Here is a 17,978-nt window from a genome sequence, read left to right as displayed (position 1 = left end):
CCATATAGTGAGTATGGTGTGTCTCACCCCATCATCCACCAAGGCTTGAGTTAACAATTTATAGCATCCTTAAACGATTTAATAACCTCATCATCATTGATGGCAAGGTTTCTCAAAATCTTTGATCGCTTATCTAGCACTTTCCAAACACAGCTCTAAGATTTCTCAAGTTTGAATTATAGCTTCAACTTTTGAATTTGTGGTACACTCCTCGTACACTCACACAAGGATTTACCCCATTTCTCCCATGAGTTGTGCAACCTTTATGAAAGAGGCTCAATTTTTGAAGTATACAATGTAGTTTTTCTTCAAGTTTCATACAATGAAATGTTTGAAATTGTGTCCCACTATTGATATTGGTTGTCTTGTTGGTTAGGGACAGCTTCTTGATGATTCACAACTCATAACACCACATGCCCACATATTCACAAGTCTTTCTCATTGTCAAGATCATCATCATACCTTGTTTCTTTATCACTTTCATTTTATTTTTTGAATGTCCTTTTCTTTGCCCTTTCCTTTTGGTTTTCCTTTGCTTGTATGAATCTCATCATTTTCTTTTGTTTTGTTTTCCTTCACTTTTAACTCACTTTTAAATTGCATCTACTTCATCACATTTTTCCTTCCCTTTCCCTCTTTGGTTATCTTCATCGATGTTAGTCTAAGTGTTTTTTCCCTTCCCTTTGCTCTACTTGTGTTTCTAACAATCATCTCTACCTAGTGTCACGAGTGTATGCACAAAATGAAAAAAATCACTTGAACTTGTCTCTAACCCAAATTTGCAAATCAAGGTTTTTAAGTCTCTTTACATATGTCAAGCAATATTCAAAAACCCCAAGTCTTTCACGAGGCCTTTAAAATGCAACAACTTCCCTTTGGTTTGGGCATCTATGATGCTTGGGATAGAGTTTTCTGAAAGTTTGAGTGTGTCTTTTATCATCCCTTTGGGAGCTCAAATGAAGCACAACCACCAAATGTATTTTTCTATCGGTCTTACTACACCTTCTCATCCTTTGGATGTTCCAAGGGCTTATTCATAAGTATAATGATTACCCTTCTCTCACTTGTTTCCTTTAACAACTTGACAATCATCCAACTCAATGAAAAATATTAGCTCTTCTTTGCAATACCAAAAGCAAACCATTATGAATGATAACATGAAAAAAAATAGCCTAAAGGTCATGAGATCAACCAAGAAATTCCCTCACAACCAGACAATCATCCAACTCAATGAAAAATACTAGCTCTTCTTTGCAATACCAAAAGCAAACCATTATGAATGATAACATGAAAAAAATAGCCTAAAGGTCATGAGATCAACCAAGAAATTCCCTTATGGCCTTTTTCTTTCATCTTTTAGTAGGGCACCATTGGAGTTTGAACCTTATTTACATCCAAAAACTTAGACAATATTAAATAAACTGAACTCTAGTGGTTGCTCATTCCTTGATAAGTTACACATGCATTAGTATAGAGTTAACATAGGATAGGGTAGGAGTGGGGAATATGGCGAACAGCTCGAACAAGAAGAATTACTTGTTCAGCAAACCATTGTAATAACACTTTCCCATCCTTCTCTGATACGACACCATGCAAATGGTGCCACAATGCATTTATACCCGAGAGTTGTTTGTGTTATCTTTTCATTTTTTTCCCTTTCCACCTTCTTTGTGGATTTTCCATTTTCTTTTTTAAAAACCTTCAATGTATTCTTTATTGGCATTAATAATGACCAAAAACCAGCTAAGGCTTTTCTTGGCCTTTATTTTATGGACTTTATGCATTTTAGTTTAAATATAGAAAAATAATTATGCATTTTAACATGTTAAAAGTTATTGAGTAAACTTTGTTTTCTAATCAAGTTAGCAAATTTGTTTTGCTCTAGAACTTATCTACGTTACATCCTTCTCTCGTTTTTCCCTCCCTTAGACATACCAACTCAATTGTGAGTATACGTTTTTATTATGTCCACCTCTACACGTGATTGCAATTTATACGTTATTGAGTTAAACAGCATAAAAAACCTTTGTTCTCGAACACAAAATTCTATCAACGAAAGTCTACCACCAAAAGACCACGAAGAAAGGCTCTCAAGAAGCTTTGTACAAAGAATGGCAAATGCTTTTGCCATGTATGTGGCAGCCAGATTGCATGAAGTATAAACAGAAAACGTTCATTTTGTATATATGGGAGGTATCGAGAAAACGATCCTGAAACATAGAAATCTTCCACTCTCTCTCTCTCTCTATATATATATATATAAAATATGGCAGGTATTGCGGTAACGATCACTTGTGTTGATGCCAGGACCTTTCCCTTCTCCTAATGCAAAGCAGAAATCACTAGCTCGATCGGCAATGCGTGAAATGGACTATCCAATAATTAATTCGGAAGAATGAACACGCTGCACACTCATGACTCATAGTAAGTCTTCCGAGCTTGGAATGAAGCCTGAAGCGCCTGGCGCAAGCGGCTGTCGTGTCGTGCAGCACTCACAAAGCACGAAGTTCCAGCGCTCAAAGGATGTAGGTGAGCGATTAACCTTGTGGCCGGTGGCGAAACGCATTGATGCATAATCTCTCTGCGTAGGACTCGCACACAGCAGACCACGTTAATTGTTGAGTGAAAGACTTGTACAATGGCGGAAGCATTCGATTTCGTTCGATTGATCAGTATGCGCCAAGAGTGTTGAAAGCTCTCATCCTTGCAATGTGCATTAAAGTTCTTACACTGTGTACTTGTCAGCTCCATTTCTTGTTTCTGAGGTGCCACTGCCGTTATCTTTTGCTCCCATACACTTTTGACCATAGGACGCAGAAGCAAAGTAAGCGGTACATGCAAACAAACACGACCATCACCCCCACGTTCACCCACTTGTTTGTGTTGCTCAGCCCTTGATCTCGCAGCACATCGCCACCGGTAAGAAGGCACGCGTCGACGCTCATCGATTCCAGACACTTGTTTTGTAAGCTCGAGAACTCGTTGATCAGCATGGCCTCAAATGGGTATTTAAACAGTGATAGATAGTGCAGAAATGACCAGTATTTCGGGATGTTTTCCTTGGAGATGAAGTATCCCGAGAAGAGGAAGAAAGCACCCATGCAACCGGCAATGAGAGAGTTTCCCATGATGAAATTTGGAACGAGGGCGCTGAAGCATGCCACAAACGAATTGGCCATAAGGACGATGAGATAAACTACCAGGAAGAAGAAGAGGACGGTATCCCAGGAGCCACTGAGGCCGACAAGCCAGTACACGGGAATGGTGTAGAGAGCAGCCACAACGAGCAGGAAAGGAAGGAAAACAAGGGTGTTTGCAATAACATAAGACGAGACTCTGTAGGCTCCTCTGGATGTCTCCTTGAGCAAGATGTGGCGCTCCTGCAAGAAGATGGGAAGGCCTTCGGTGGTGGACGAGAGGAGGAATGTGAGGGTGAAAGCGAAGAAGCCAATGCGTTTCTGAACTCCCTGCAAGGTGTAGCTAACTTTGAGGAAGATCGTTCCCAGGCAAAAACCAGTGATCAGGGCTTGCAGGATGCGAGCTGCAAAGAGTTGCTTCGTGCGGATGATGTTCTTGGAGAATCGGGGCGCCAAGATCATCACCTCCTGAATGATCGAGTTCGCAAACTGAGGCCGCTTTTGATCTTTGATGTGCTCTTGTCTGATAAGATCCAGCTGAATATTGCAATTCTTCGAACCAGTGGCAGACTCCGCATCTCGTTGTGGCATTGGCCAAAGAAAGAATTTCTGTAAAGTGTCTGCTTGATAGATGTTCGCATTGCTGCCACCCTTCTCCTCGTCTAAGGGATCGATAGCATCGATGGCATACTCGAGGACGTTCACTTGCGCTGGGATGACATGCCCAAGCCCTTCCAGGCGGCATTGGAGCTCTTCGAGGGAGCCGTGATGCACCACAGACCCGTCGGCAAGGAGCAAAACCGAGTTGATGAGCTGAAGGATACGAAAGCTGGGCTGATGGATGCTGAGAACGATGGTTCTCGAGTGGATCTCCGCCATGCTGCGCAGCATACAGATCACGTGCAAAGCAGCTGCGCTGTCGAGACCTGATGTTGGTTCGTCGAGCAACAAAATGGCTGGATCGTGAATGACATCGACCCCAATCGAGACTCGCCTTTGCTCTCCCCCAGACAAGCCTCTCACTTCCTCGTTACCGATCCGAGAATGAGCTACATGCTCCAATCCTAGCTCGCTGATCAATGCCTTCACGAGGCCTTGCTTCTCTTCCTTCGACATGGTGGAAGGAAGGCGCAACCGAGCACTGTAATGCAAAGTCTCTGCAACAGTAAGCAGTGGAAACAGCGCATCATCTTGTGTGACGTATCCTGATATTCGCCGGAAAGAGCTTCTGTTCATGGGCGCATCGTTCACGAGGATGCTGTTGGCTGGACTGCTGGGACGGATCCGACCCGCCAGGAGCTCCAGAAGAGTAGACTTCCCGGCGCCGCTCGGTCCCGCAATGGCCAAGATTTCGCCCGCATGAGCCTCACAATTGATATTCTTGAGAACATAGTCTTTCGCATAAGGATGGGATACTTTCTTCTTTTGACAGAACGTCCATGGAAGTACGCTCTTGGATTGATCGATCTTATAGCACAAGCTGACGGCCTTGATTTGGTACGCTTTGCAGCGGCGAGGTGAGCGAGATGCACCGTTTGAGATATGGCTGGACTTGAGGTAGTCGAGCGGCCCAACATCTACGTTATCGTCTTGGGAGTCAGAGCTATGCAAGGCAGAGCCGCTAGAGCTAGAGGAATCAAGGCGATCAGAGAAGATGGAGTCGAGGTGGAGGTGAATATCGCGGTCAAGATCCATATCTGAAGGCGGAGAGGCAAGGGTAGGCGGCAGGGATGAGGTCAAGCTGAGGGAGAAGCCATGGGAGGTGGAAGAGGGAGGCCTTTTAGAGTAGAAAGAGAGAGGAAGCGATGAAGATGAAGGCGACGACGTAAATTATATGAAAGGATAGAAAAGAAGAAGAAGACCGCCAGTACCACCACCCGAGCCATGCACCAAGGAAAATTAAGGGTAATTTAGGGTTGGCGCCGTCGGCGGCGCAGTTGCAGAAGAACCCTAACAATTCTCACATAATCCTTGCCTCCCCTTTGATTTTGGCCCTACCCCCCAACTCCCTCCCTCGCCAACCCCACCCCTAATTCCCGCCGTCATCTATCCCCTCCTCAAATGTGGCTTCCCTCCCCTTACCCTTGCCTCCTTCACACTAAACACTGTCCCCTCAAACCACCACCTTCCTTAGAATACACCCTCTTCTTCCTTATACCCAGCTTGTTTACCATCGAAAGGCCAAAGCTTTGCCCAACCCACTTTGTTTGATTTCCATCGATGAAAAAGGCAATCCCTGTAGCCATGTTCTTTGCATGCTCTAATCTTCTTCCTTTGAGTATCTTTCCCAAAAAAAAAACCTCCACTTTTAACACCCCCCTTCCTTGCCTCCCCAATATCCATCTTATCATGTGGTGACAATAGGTCCCCCTAGTTGAAAAGATTTCAAACAATACCCAATGCTTCACACCAAGAAGACACTAGGAGTACCTCCATTTTTTCCATTCAAAGTTTGTGAGACCGCAAGCCTACATTTTTCTGCCCTGAAGATTCATTTCTATGTTAGTAAACTAAATATCATGCACCCCCCACCCAGAAAGCCAAGATGGCATGAATGCTTATATAAATTTCCGTATGATTAAATTGCAAGCACAACTTTTTTAAGATTGAGAAAGGCAATGAGATTCATAATGTATGTGTCCATGCATGCGCGTGTGGGTGTATGTATATGTGTGTGCATGCATGTGTTCACATGTTTGCATGTGTGCATGTGTGGGGGGGGGCAGGGGGGGGGGGATCACATGGTGAAATGAATCAACAAAATTTGTACCACCCCAAAGTGATGCCTATGAACAAACTATATAAACTCCAAGATTCTACCTTTTATACAAAGTTAAGTTTAGGAAGCTCATAACACGGAAACACACGAGGTAGCACACTCAATGTTTGTACAAATGGGCGGCTTATAAGATTGGTAGTTGTATAAGATTTGTGCCGTAAAAAGCTATTGTAATCACTTTTTTATATCATGCATTTGAACAACTTCCTACAAAATGGGGATATTTTAAAATGGGTGCACTGAATTATGCTCTATGGCTTTAATTTCTTTCTAAACAATGTACAATACCTTAAATTTTGCTTAGAAATACGGCACCAAAATATTTCGTTAAGGTTATAAGAGTATAGAAACATAGTTGATTCTCAACCAAAATCAAAACACTAGGGATAATGTTTCATTCGATAGTGCTAGGGTTGATAATATTTTCAACACAATGTGACATTGGTCATAAGTGAATACAACCCATCCTATTCAAAGATTAGTAATAAATTTAGGCCAAATCATGGTTACGTGTCCAATTTTCTATGAGATTTAGGGAATATAATGCATCTAGGAAACTTTCTTTTACCATAACCGAAATATGTTGCATTTAGGTAACTTGCTTCAGAGATTCAAAGGGCAAAGAAAACCTACTATAACTGCCACATGGGACTTTACAAATCCCTTGTGGAAAATGTACAAGATTTTGTGAGGGACCCTCGAACTCATATATGGGACTTCAAATCCCTTATGAGACATGGATAAAATCTAACATAAGAGTGCCAAACTCCTATGTGGGACTTCAAATCCCCAAAGGGACCCCAAACTCCTAATATGGGACTTCAAATATCTTGTTTAGTGAAATTCAATATTCCATGTTAAATTATATTGATCCTCTCTCACAGTGGACTTCTAAGCTAATATGCGAGACTTTAAATATCATGTCTAGAACATCAACGATTCCTTGTGGGATATTGTTTTACTCCTATATGGGAGTAGTAGATAACATTTTAAATAAATCCTCCTATGTGGCTAGCCATAATAGTTTTTTTCTTGAATGAGATTATTAGAGATTTATGAAGGGACAAATTGATGTGTGTGTGTGCCTATGGGATTGGAGTCCTATGCAAGAAGTGTGTGAATATAGGTGTGCTAGAAGGTTCTAGTTAGGTGTGTCAGGTTGGTGTGATGAGTGAGTGATCATAGGAAGTGATTGATTGAGATAATCAGGGAGATGATTGTGGATCTGAAATCTACCTACATGGAGGCAGTTGCCTATATATGTAACCACTCTATGAATAAACAACTACATTTGTGTCTCATTGCTTCTACATGGATTTACACTTGGTATTAGAGCCTCCATGAGCATCTTTGAGTCCTCTTGGATTCCACTAAGATTCTCCTAGATTCTTCATCTTCCCCAAATGAAGATTTTCTCTCCTTCCTTCCTTCCTCAATTTCCTTAGCTTGTTCTCCACCTACAGGCCACCATTTCCCTACCCCTTTCTACTCTAGCTTCCCCTCACTAGGGCACACGTCCCACTTGAAGGAATTGTGAAGTTAGTGCTCCTATAGCCCGTGCCGACAATATATACAGTCCACACAATTTCTTCAAATGTGGTCTGCTGGAGATACATTTTGGTAATTCCTCTTAGAGGAAGTTAGGTGACACCTAGAGCTATCCACAGCTCAAATCTGAATGAAAAAACCAGTCGACTTTGGAGCTTCTGGCTATGGTGACCTGACGCGAAATTTTACCCAAGCTTGGTCCTGGGTCTTCTCTAGCCCTATATCTTTCATTGTGCAACAAAAGTCCTCAAAGAGCTGCTCTCATCTGGTTGAATTTCATCCTCCAACTTTACATGTACTCTACAAGCATTTCTAGTGTATTTTTGGGAGTTTTTTATGCTACACTAAATGCTTGAGGAGCAAGACACTCAATTCAGAGATTATTCTTCCAAAAATCAGTTCAAAGTATGTCATTTCAGTTAAGAGAATGTTAATTTAGTTGGTGCTAATCTCTTGACAACATGCCAACCTCAAGTTCTCAAAGCTCTTCCAAAATCAAGAAGACTACAAAGACAAAGTACAAGGTGAAAAAGACTCTAGTTAAGAGGTTGTGGGAGAAGCCAACTGGTTATGATTATGCCAAACAACTAGGTTTTTCAGAATTCTTATCTTGCAATTTGCATCTATATGGTGAAGGTGATTTTTTTGTTCAAAAAGATTGACCTTTTGTAAAGGGATTAGAAACTGCCATTAATTTGGTAAGACCTTCCTAAATGGCTTCCAAACTAAAAATACATAAGTTTGAAGGAGAGGGGTTCCACACTTGGCAAACAAAACTGAAGTTTATTCTCGTGAAAAAGGGAATATGGAAGGTAGCAAATGGCAAAGAAACTAAACCTACAACTAGAGAAGGAGAAGCTTCATGCAGGCTTCCAAAAGATGAAAAAGCTCTTGCTATAATTGCTCTTGGTCTGAGTGATTCCTTTATTCATCACATTGATAGATGTGAGACTGCTCATGCTACATGGACTCATCCTAGGCATGTGTTTGGAGCACAGAGAAGATTCTCTAAGTATAGCTTGCTTATCAAGTTTTTTGACTTAAGATTGGATAAGAGGGAGACCATCTCTTCGCATCTAGATTCAATGAAGAGCATTTTCACATAGTTATCTGGCATCAAGTTTAATCTTGATGAAGATATTGTCATTGCCATCTTACTTAGAAGTCTCAATGAAAAATATGGCACTATTGTAACCACACTCACCAATATTCCAGAGATAAGTCTGGTAGAAATTGAAGCATCACTCTTGGAGGAGGAGAAAAAAATCAAACAAAGAAGGGGCATATTTGGCCAGAAGCAACTAAAGCAACTTCAAGGGAAAGAGCAAAATGAAATGTAACTTTTGTGGCAAACCTAAACACTTTGAAAAGGAATGTTATGCCAAAAAGAGATGTTCAACCAATCTTGTTGAGGAAGTAGAAACTAAAGAAGAAGAAGAACCAGAGAATGTCAAAACTCAAGCTCTCACTGCTTACAACACCCAAGTCAAATCTGACAAGGGTAAGGATCCATATGTTTTCTAAGTTGTGTGTATGAGGTCAACAATGGTTCTCTACCATGGATAGTCCATCCTTAAATGATTGTTAGTCTTATGAGATTTTTCCTTGTTGGACTCATTGGGCTTTACATACATAGTCTGTGTCCATCTGGTGTTGGCTTTGTCTCATCAAAGGAACCTGTTTGTGACAATAGTCTTCTAGCCATATAGCCTCACATGCATCTGTTTGAGTTCCCTATGTTTTTCTTCTATTGAAGAGAAAGAAATAGTTGGCTGTGTGTTTACAACCATGTTATAGCACCATGACCAATGAAAAATTCATATCCTTGGGTGGATCTCCTAGTTTCATGATCTTTTGCATAGTCTCACTGTTTACAATATCCATGCAACCTTGGATGACTTCCTTTGTATTCTATTCTAGTGATAATATTTTGAATTTTCTATAAATTGTGTAGTGAGCTTACTGAATAAAAAATATATGGCCTTGTGATGGTCAAATTATATAAGAGATCCGATGAGTTGTCAATAGTACTTATCATTGACTATATGCTTTTTTGGATCTTTGGTAAGCTTCAAACTCTACTCCATGGGAGTGGTTGTAATCAATGCAATCTACCATGTGAAACTTCTTTAGACACTATCCTAATATTTCTACTTGCTCATCAATATGAAGACCATAAATACATAAGTCCAAGATCTTCCATGTCAAACTCTACAAATAATTCTTGTTTCATCTTTTGATGAAGGTCATCTACGTACAAAAGTGCAATAGTAATGTCTTCCCCTTGAATTTGGTAGTGGAGATTATGACCTGCATTGGACTTGATGTATTCTAGATTAGCAAAATAAGTGTCAATTCTACTTTACCAACTTTTGGGTGCTTTCTTTAATCCATATAGACATTTCTTGAGATGGAGAACCTTATTCTCTCTTCCATGTTCAACATAGCTACTGGCTATTACATGTACACTTCCTCATCTAAGCCTTCCATTCAGAAAAGCATTCATGACATCTAGTTGGTACACATTCCATTTGTTGCTCGTGTGGATGGTGATATGGGAACTTTTAGGGAATCCCTTTTTTTTCACTCTAAGAGCATAAGTCTAGCTCATCATACTCATGTAAAACCTTTTAAAAATAGTGTGGATTTGTATCATTCAATGCTACCATTTGGATTGTACTTGACTTTGTAAATGCACTTGTTTGCAATGGCCTTCTTTCTTGGTGTAAGTTTGCATAAATCCCAGGTGTAGATTTGAACAAAATTGCCATTCTAGCTTGTGAAACGTGCATTGGCCCTTTTCTAGCCATGATGGTAATCATAAGAGCATAATTGGTGCTTCAAGCATGAAGTGCTTTGCCTTTTAGAGTATATGCCAACCTTGCTGGTAGTCTTATTTCTTTTGTAGACCATCTGAGTAGTTGCTCTTGAGGGGGACTCTCTAGAAATTCTTGCTCTTCTTCATCAACCATTCTTTATAGGCATGACTAAGTAGTTGGTGTCACTATATTTGCATGCATATGGATTGTGGCTCGAGATGATCATCTAGGAAAGTCTAGCAAAAATACACTCACATGGGCACTCCTTCCACCCCATTTGGAGGGCCAATCTCTCTCCAGTTCTACCCATGAGCATCCTACATCCAAGATCATGATAAGCATGGCATGCATGGCATCTTGAATATTCTGCTTGATAAAATGATACACATCCTTGTCTTTCTTGTCTCATTCTTTTTATGCTCAAGTTATGGCACGATCTGCTTTGCGGGGATGTCTGGACCATGTTGAGTTGTCCAAACATGGCATCTTGAACATTCTGCTTGATCAAATGATATGCATCTTTGTCTTTCTTGTTTCATTCTTCTTGTGCTCAAGTAATGGTAGGATCTTCTCTGCGAGGACATCAAATAGCCAAGTGTAGCCATCTACATAGTCCCACTTGTCTTGAAGTACGAGTATGGTCTCCATTTGGTAATTTTATGTACTGTAGTTTGATCAAATAGCCATTTTATTTTAAAAGAATATATAGCTTGAAATAGTATTGATTGCAAGACATCCCGACATCAAAAAATTACATCCCTTAAGATCCTATCATTATGAAATTGCAAGGGGGTATACAAAATAAAAAGCACTATAAGCACCTATGTTTAATACTTCCCCAAAAAAAATTCATTTACCTTCCTTTTAAACAACTCTATCCTTTTTCCTCCATATCCCCTATTTGTCCTTATTCTTTAATTTTCCCCCTCATTGAAAATACTCTTATAAATATTTATATGGAACACTAAAAAGAAACTTATAAGTTACACTTACACTTTACTTTACATCATAAAAAATGCATCCTCAATTGAACATCAGATATGCCGGGCATTACCCTTTCTCTTATATTTTTAAGGGAGTCTAAACACTGCGTGTTCCTAATATTAGATCAACATGGAGCATTCTCGACTATTTTTCTATTCAGTCAACACCTACCTTCTACACCTAAATCTTTTAGCTATATCCTACCATAAAGGAGAAGTCATGAATCATACCTTGGGTCCAAAATGCCTTTATGAGAGGGTAAAAAACCAAGAATTTAAAGTGAACCCTATAGAAAACTATTTTATGTAGATCTTGATCATTTTCTTCAGAGGTTGGTTTTAGCCGTGCTTTGGTCTTGAGCATGTTTATACCCACTCTATGAAGGAGGGTGTAGTGACATGAAAATTGACGCATGAATTGTGTGGTCAAAACGTGTAAAAAAGTGTATGGCTCACATAGCATGAAAGTGTGGATATACTACTTGTATCTTGTATCTTCTTGCTTGTTAAATAAGAAAAATGTAGGACTTGCTGTTTCTCCATGGACTTAGCCCACACTTGTGAACCATGTAAATCGTTGTCTCTCTTTCTCTTCCATTTTTTGCACTTTTTGTATGGCATATTTTGTGCATTCTTGTTCTGGCATTGTTGTTCCATTATCACAATGCTTCGAGAGTGCTTCTAACAACTGGTATTAGAGTGTTTGTATGAGCAATGGAGGAGCAACGTCTATTGACTCATTTGGCACGAGGTTCCTAGTTTTAGTGGGAGCAATGATAGAAGAATGCAAGTTCAAAATTTGAGAAGTTAATGGCAAGAACTACTAGCATTGGAAGATGCATATTGAGGATTATCCTTGTCTTGCCATTATGTGGGATAGCAAAGGAGCCTGCAAATATGTCAGTTATGAATGGGAGGTTCTTGACAAAAAGGCACTACGAATGATACGAGTGTGTTTAGCACCATCAATGGCTTTCAACATCCTTGATCAAAAGACAACAAAGGACTTGATGATAATGTTGGATACATTGTATGAACAACCATCAGCTTCTAACAAGGTATTTCTTATCAAGTTTTTATACAATTTGAAGATGTCAGAAGGTGGGTCAATGGCTGATCATTTGAATTAGTATAGTATAAGACAAATAAATCTTGTAGGAGTAAAATTTAATGATGAAGTTTGAGATCTCCTAATTTTGTGCTCATAGCAAGAAAGTTCGCGGGAACTGTAACTCTCTAACCGTAGGGAGTTTGCTCTTGCTGTAAAAAGCAAAAATACTTCATTTTATGTGCTCAACCCACATCTCTTGCTAGATCGCCGATTCAGAACTTCTCCAAGCTCACTTCACAGACACACGCCACACGAGGAGGGTGGACATTTATGTCACTTCTCGACGCGTTTAAGGAATTGGTGCCTGGTCCTCCGCACCTTATGGCTACCAATGCACGAGATGTCTTCCTTGATCTTCATGTCGACCTTCAACGACTGATTGTCCAGTGCATTGTTGAAGGAGATGACGGGTGGAATGATACACCATGGATGATTCATGGTAAAGAACTACTGATACGCTGGGAGAATTTTGATTTTAATTCTACTCATTGTGCGGTGATCGAACTACTTGTTGCTTCAGAGATAATTAAAACGGTGTCCTTCATCGAAGGGTGGGATGCTCCCCAAGATTGGGGGGAGATTTGGCGCATCTGCTTGTTGATTCCTGTGGATAAGCTCGTCCTGAATGGTTTATTCTCAATCTCACTACAAAGGTTTCTAGGCCTCGGCTATGGTTAGTAATGTTTCGACCAAGGAATCCATTTGTACCTAATCAACCTTTTGTGCCTCATTTCAAGCTTCAAGTTGTAAATCTTTTTGGACTTAAGATAAACTATCAACAAAGGATTGCAAGTTTATTTGGTGCTGAAAGTTTGGCTCAAGTGTTGAATTCTCCCCACCCTCTCCTCCTACCTATCTTGGACTACCGAGAAACTTGGGATGTCCGAATTTTAGTCTTGGTGTGATGACATCTTGGATTCTTCAATTTAATGGAGCTTACAAACCTTCAACCAAGGCTGCTGGCGTGGGTGTGAAGCTCACTTCACCGGGTGGTGAGGAGTATTGTTACAGCAAGTCTTCACTTGCAAGTACTTGCAATCAAGCTGAGTACTCGGCGCTCATTTTTGGGCTACAAAAGGCACAAGAACATCATGCCAAGCAACTAGGGGTGCAAGGAGATTCTCAACTAGTGTGTGAACAAGTTAGTGGAAGGTGGAAGGTGTGAAGCAAAGGCTTGGTTTCACGACATCAACAAGCATTGGAACTTTGCAACCAATTTGAAGAGGTAAAAATTCAGCATATCCCTCGAGCTGAAATCTAGTTGCTGATTTCTTGGCACGTGAAGCTTGTACTTCAATCACTCATGACGCGAGTGGAAGCACCACCCCAACAAAGCCGCAAGCCATAAAGGAGGGTGATCATTTGTAAGGAATGCAAAGGTTGTGGTCATCATGAGACTAAGTGTTGGGCATACTTAATACGAGTTCACCGACTTCAAAAGATCATCAGAAAGGTCCTCAAGGACATTGCTCAAAAGAAGGATGCCAGACCGCACACCCCTTGAAGAAATAGCATGGCGACTACAAGAATTGGAAGAAGCTGAAGGTGATGTGCAAGCTCTCCAACTGTTCACATTTCTCATGGCATTCTTGTTTGCCTTGATGAACAACCTCATGCAACGCCATGCCTCTAACCCTTGCTTGTAAAGATCGATGTGATATCATGAGGGTTGGTCCTTTTAAGATTGTCTAAGTGCTATTCTATGCTAAAGATTCTTCCCGTGTAGTATTTCACACTACACCAGTCACACCCTACCCTGCCTATGTGTGCTTTGTGGATGTATCTTCACCTGATTTTCAGTTCAAGCTTCCTCTCACTATTGTTTGTCCATAGATAAGCCTCTCTTTTCCATCTTCCAAGCATGGCTGACATTCCCGTGCTTTGTGGACGGGTGGAAGAAAATCCAAATGAGTATCTTGTGGCCTTCAAGCTCCGTTGTGTTTCTCTCAACTTTCTTACTGAAGACAGATGGCTGTTGGTTCTTCCCACATTTCTAGAGGGATTGGCTCAAGTGTGGTATGAGAAGCACGCCGAAGACGTTCGCCAAAGCTGGCCAAGGTTGATAGCAGCGATGATTGAGTATTTCGGCAAAGAAGAGGAGCCGGAGAATGTGTACCTGCAGGTGGCAAACTTGAAGCTGTCAGAAGGTGAGACAGCACGTCGATATGTGGATCGAGCAGCCGTGCTCTTGGACTGTTTAATTGCAACGCAAGAGGACAATGCCGGATTTCGAGCTGGAATGACTCAGCATGTGCTGGGCTACCTTGTAGCAGGAGCAAGTGATGAATTATGCCTCAAGCTTAAATGGGAGAATCTAGAAACTATGGTGCTAGCACATGAGATTGCTCAAAAGTTTGATAAAGGTCAGTCTGACCCCGCTTCAAAGAAGACGATCGTCCCTCCGCAACCCCCTCAATTCCTGCAACAACAACCTGGGGGGTCTAAATTAGGGGCATACCCCCACCCCTCATCAAGGATGTATCCACCGCCTCCACCTCAAATGTATGGTCCTCCCTTAGATGCTTACCCTCAACAAGGTGTATATCCTCACCCTCCGCCTTGAAGATTTCCCCAGCCTCACCCACGAGCCCCCCTCCTCTCTACTCCTATGGCCCCTCCAGCTAAAGAGGCCCCCCCTGCAACAGAACCTGGAGCCAATGACCTAGCCAAGCCCTGAATGATCTTTGGCTTGAGATGGTGGGCATCAGAAATCAAGCCAACCACCCTCCAAGAGACCGTGCTAATGTTGTATGCGACGAGTGCCACCAGAAGGGTCATTATCACACAGAATGCCCCAATATTCAAGGGTGAATCTTCTAAGTGAGTCGGGCACTAAGGAGAAATTGAATTTGAAATGTACAAGGCGTTCCTCCACTCGAATCAAGGTAGCAGATGGTCGACGACTCGCCACCATGGGAGTCATTGAGGATTTGCCCATCACTGTCAATGGGTTGACCACCACTGTCAATTTCTATGTAGTGGACATTGAAGATACAGGCAGAAGTTACCCAGCCATACTCGGGAGACCATGGTTGAGAAAGAGTGATGCAGTCAACTATTGGAAGACAGGACACATGTCTTTTGGTGCTTCTAAGGAGAAGATCCCGGTGCAACCTGGTGCCATGGAATCAGAAGAAGAAGAGGAGCATGATAGTGATACTCTCTCATCCTTAGTGTCTGAGTCCATGGAAGAATCAGGCAGGGGGGAGGAATTCTCAGAGGAGGAAGTTTACATGATGGGGGTGTCTCCGACCGTGCCACTTGCAGAAAAGATAACAACTAGTCCTCAACAGCTCGAATCAATGCTCTCTCCAGACCTCACTCCAAGTGAGAAAGATGAGTTTCTCGAAATGTTCAAAGATTTCCCTGACCTCTTTGCAACTAGCTACCACCACCTTCGCGATGTGACTACCATAGAGCACAAGATAGAGCTGAAGCCTGATGCGAAGCCTATGGCTCAGAAGTATTGGAGATAAGGGCCCCTGTAGACCGATGCTTTGCACTCAGAGTTGCAGAAGCTTGTAGAGGCTGGGTTTATTGTTCTGGTTCACAATACTGAATGGGTTTCACCAGTGGCAGTCACCCCAAAGAAAAACAACAAGTGGCGGGTCTGCATCGACTATAAGAAACTCAATGCCGCCACCAAGAGGGATCATCATCCTCTGCCCTTTCAAGACCTCATTCTTGAGAAGGTAAGTGGTCATGAGATGTATACTTTCTATGATGGTTACTCTGGGTTTTATCAAATCAGAATTGCTGAGGAAGATGTGCTTAAAACCACATTTGCCACACCCTGGGGGACATTTGCATTCAAAGTAATGCCATTTGGCCTCACCAATGCTCCTGCTACCTTTCAAAGATTTATGCAGATGGTGTTTGCTCCTTATTTAGGGGATTTCTTGGAGGTGTTTTTAGATGATTTCTGTATATTCTCGTCACGTAAGGAGCATGCCATGAAGGTTAGATTGGCCTTCCAAAGGGTCAATGATGCAAATGGCAGTCTCAACCCTGAGAAATGCACCATTGGAGCCACTCAAGGGAGGTTATTGATTAATCTAGCAGGATACTATCACCGCTTCATTGATTAATATGCTGCTTTGACACGACCCATGACTATGCTATTAAAAGATGGGGTTGATTTCTCTTGGGATAAGGATTGTGATCATGGGTTTGCACAAATCAAGAATGCTCTGGCTTTAGAACCCATTCTACGCAATCCAGACTGGTCAAAGACCTTCTATATCAATCCTAGGTTTGGTGAGCACACTCTGGCAGGTATTCTTCTCTAGCAAGGGGAGGATCGGTTCATGTATCCCATTCGATTTGCTTCTCGACAATTGCTCGACACTGAGCGATGCTATTCAGAGGCTGACAAGCATGCTTGTCTTTGGTGTTTTGCATTGAGAAATTTAAGCATTATGTGGCTGGAAATTCCTTCTTTATACTCACTGGCACTGGTCTTGCAAAGCAGGTTCTTCAATCACCAAATCCCATGGGCCGGTTGGCCAAATGGTGGGCAGTTCTACAAGAATATGATTTTTCTTTCAAAATAATAAAAGGGGGTTGTTCCAACTTGAAGAATGCTTTGATTGATTTAGAGGAGTGCCTTGATGTAACCCTGGTAGTAGCCATAGAAGTTGGGGATCCATGGTATGGTGGTATCTACAAGTTTTTGACTGCTTTCTCCTTTCCTTCAGAAAGTACTAGCTATGAGAGAAAGAAGATCCGCAGAGATAGTAGGCACTACACCCTCCTTGATGGGGTGTTGTACCGTCAAGGCATGGATGGGGTACTAAGACAGGCCATTGATGCAGATGATGTGCCTAAGGTATTGAAGCATTATCATGATGGATTTTGTGGAGGCCACTAAGCTAGTGATTATAAATCTAAGAAGATTTTACATGCTGGATACTATTGGCCGACCTTGTTCAAGGATGTCACTTTGTATTGCAAAACCTGTGAACCATGTCAATTCTTTGGTAGGAAGGATTTGCGTCCTGGGCAACATCACCTAGTGATGTCCATCCATCCGTTTCAGAAGTGGGGAATAGATTTTGTCGGACCCTTGCCCATGACTGCCCGCAAAAAGAAGTATCTTTTGGTAGCCACTCAGTATGTCACTAAGTGGGCTGAAGCTATCGCCCTCCCTACTGCAAATGGCAAGGCAGTTTCAAATTTCATATTTGAACGTATCTGCACAAGGTTTGGGACACCCATGGAGATAGTATCTGACCATGGGAGTCCATTCTTAAATGAAGCAGTGGAGTTACTCATGGATCGCATGGGTATTGATCATCACACTTCTAGCATCTATTATCCAGCATCCATGGGTCAAACAGAGCGGACCAATGGCCTTCTTTGTAAAACCATGGGAAAAATGGCCGCAGGGCACAGGAGCCAATGGGATCAGAAGGTCACTGAAGCCGTATGGGCTTACAACATCACTCATGAAACATCTACAGGTCACACTCCTTTTGAGTTGGTGTATGGTACTGAGGCAGTTTTACCACTAGAGATAGAGATTCTGGCCTTGAGATTGGCACAGGAACAGAGGATGACAGAAGATGAACATGTAGAGGCCAGATTGGTACAACTTGAGAA

The 17,978-nt window shown here is 41.8% G+C and overlaps 1 protein-coding gene across 1 annotated transcript; it reads right to left on the bottom strand.

The window, feature by feature from the left end:
• Positions 1–2,777: 2,777 nt before the first annotated feature.
• Positions 2,778–4,832, bottom strand: LOC147894668 (ABC transporter G family member 4-like). The gene has a single exon (XM_087385353.1). The coding sequence runs from the start codon at positions 4,830–4,832 to the stop codon at positions 2,778–2,780; it is 2,055 nt and encodes a 684-aa protein (XP_087241479.1).
• Between the last annotated feature and the right edge of the window lie 13,146 nt (positions 4,833–17,978).

The sequence above is a fragment of the Dipteris shenzhenensis genome, chromosome 14 (genome assembly GCF_047967505.1).
Source record: "Dipteris shenzhenensis isolate YYH24624 ecotype China chromosome 14, Dip_SZ_1.0, whole genome shotgun sequence".
In the NCBI taxonomy this organism is placed as follows: domain Eukaryota; kingdom Viridiplantae; phylum Streptophyta; class Polypodiopsida; order Gleicheniales; family Dipteridaceae; genus Dipteris; species Dipteris shenzhenensis.
The sequence above is the reverse complement of the archived record's forward strand: the minus strand, read 5'-3'. Positions and strand labels throughout refer to the sequence as shown.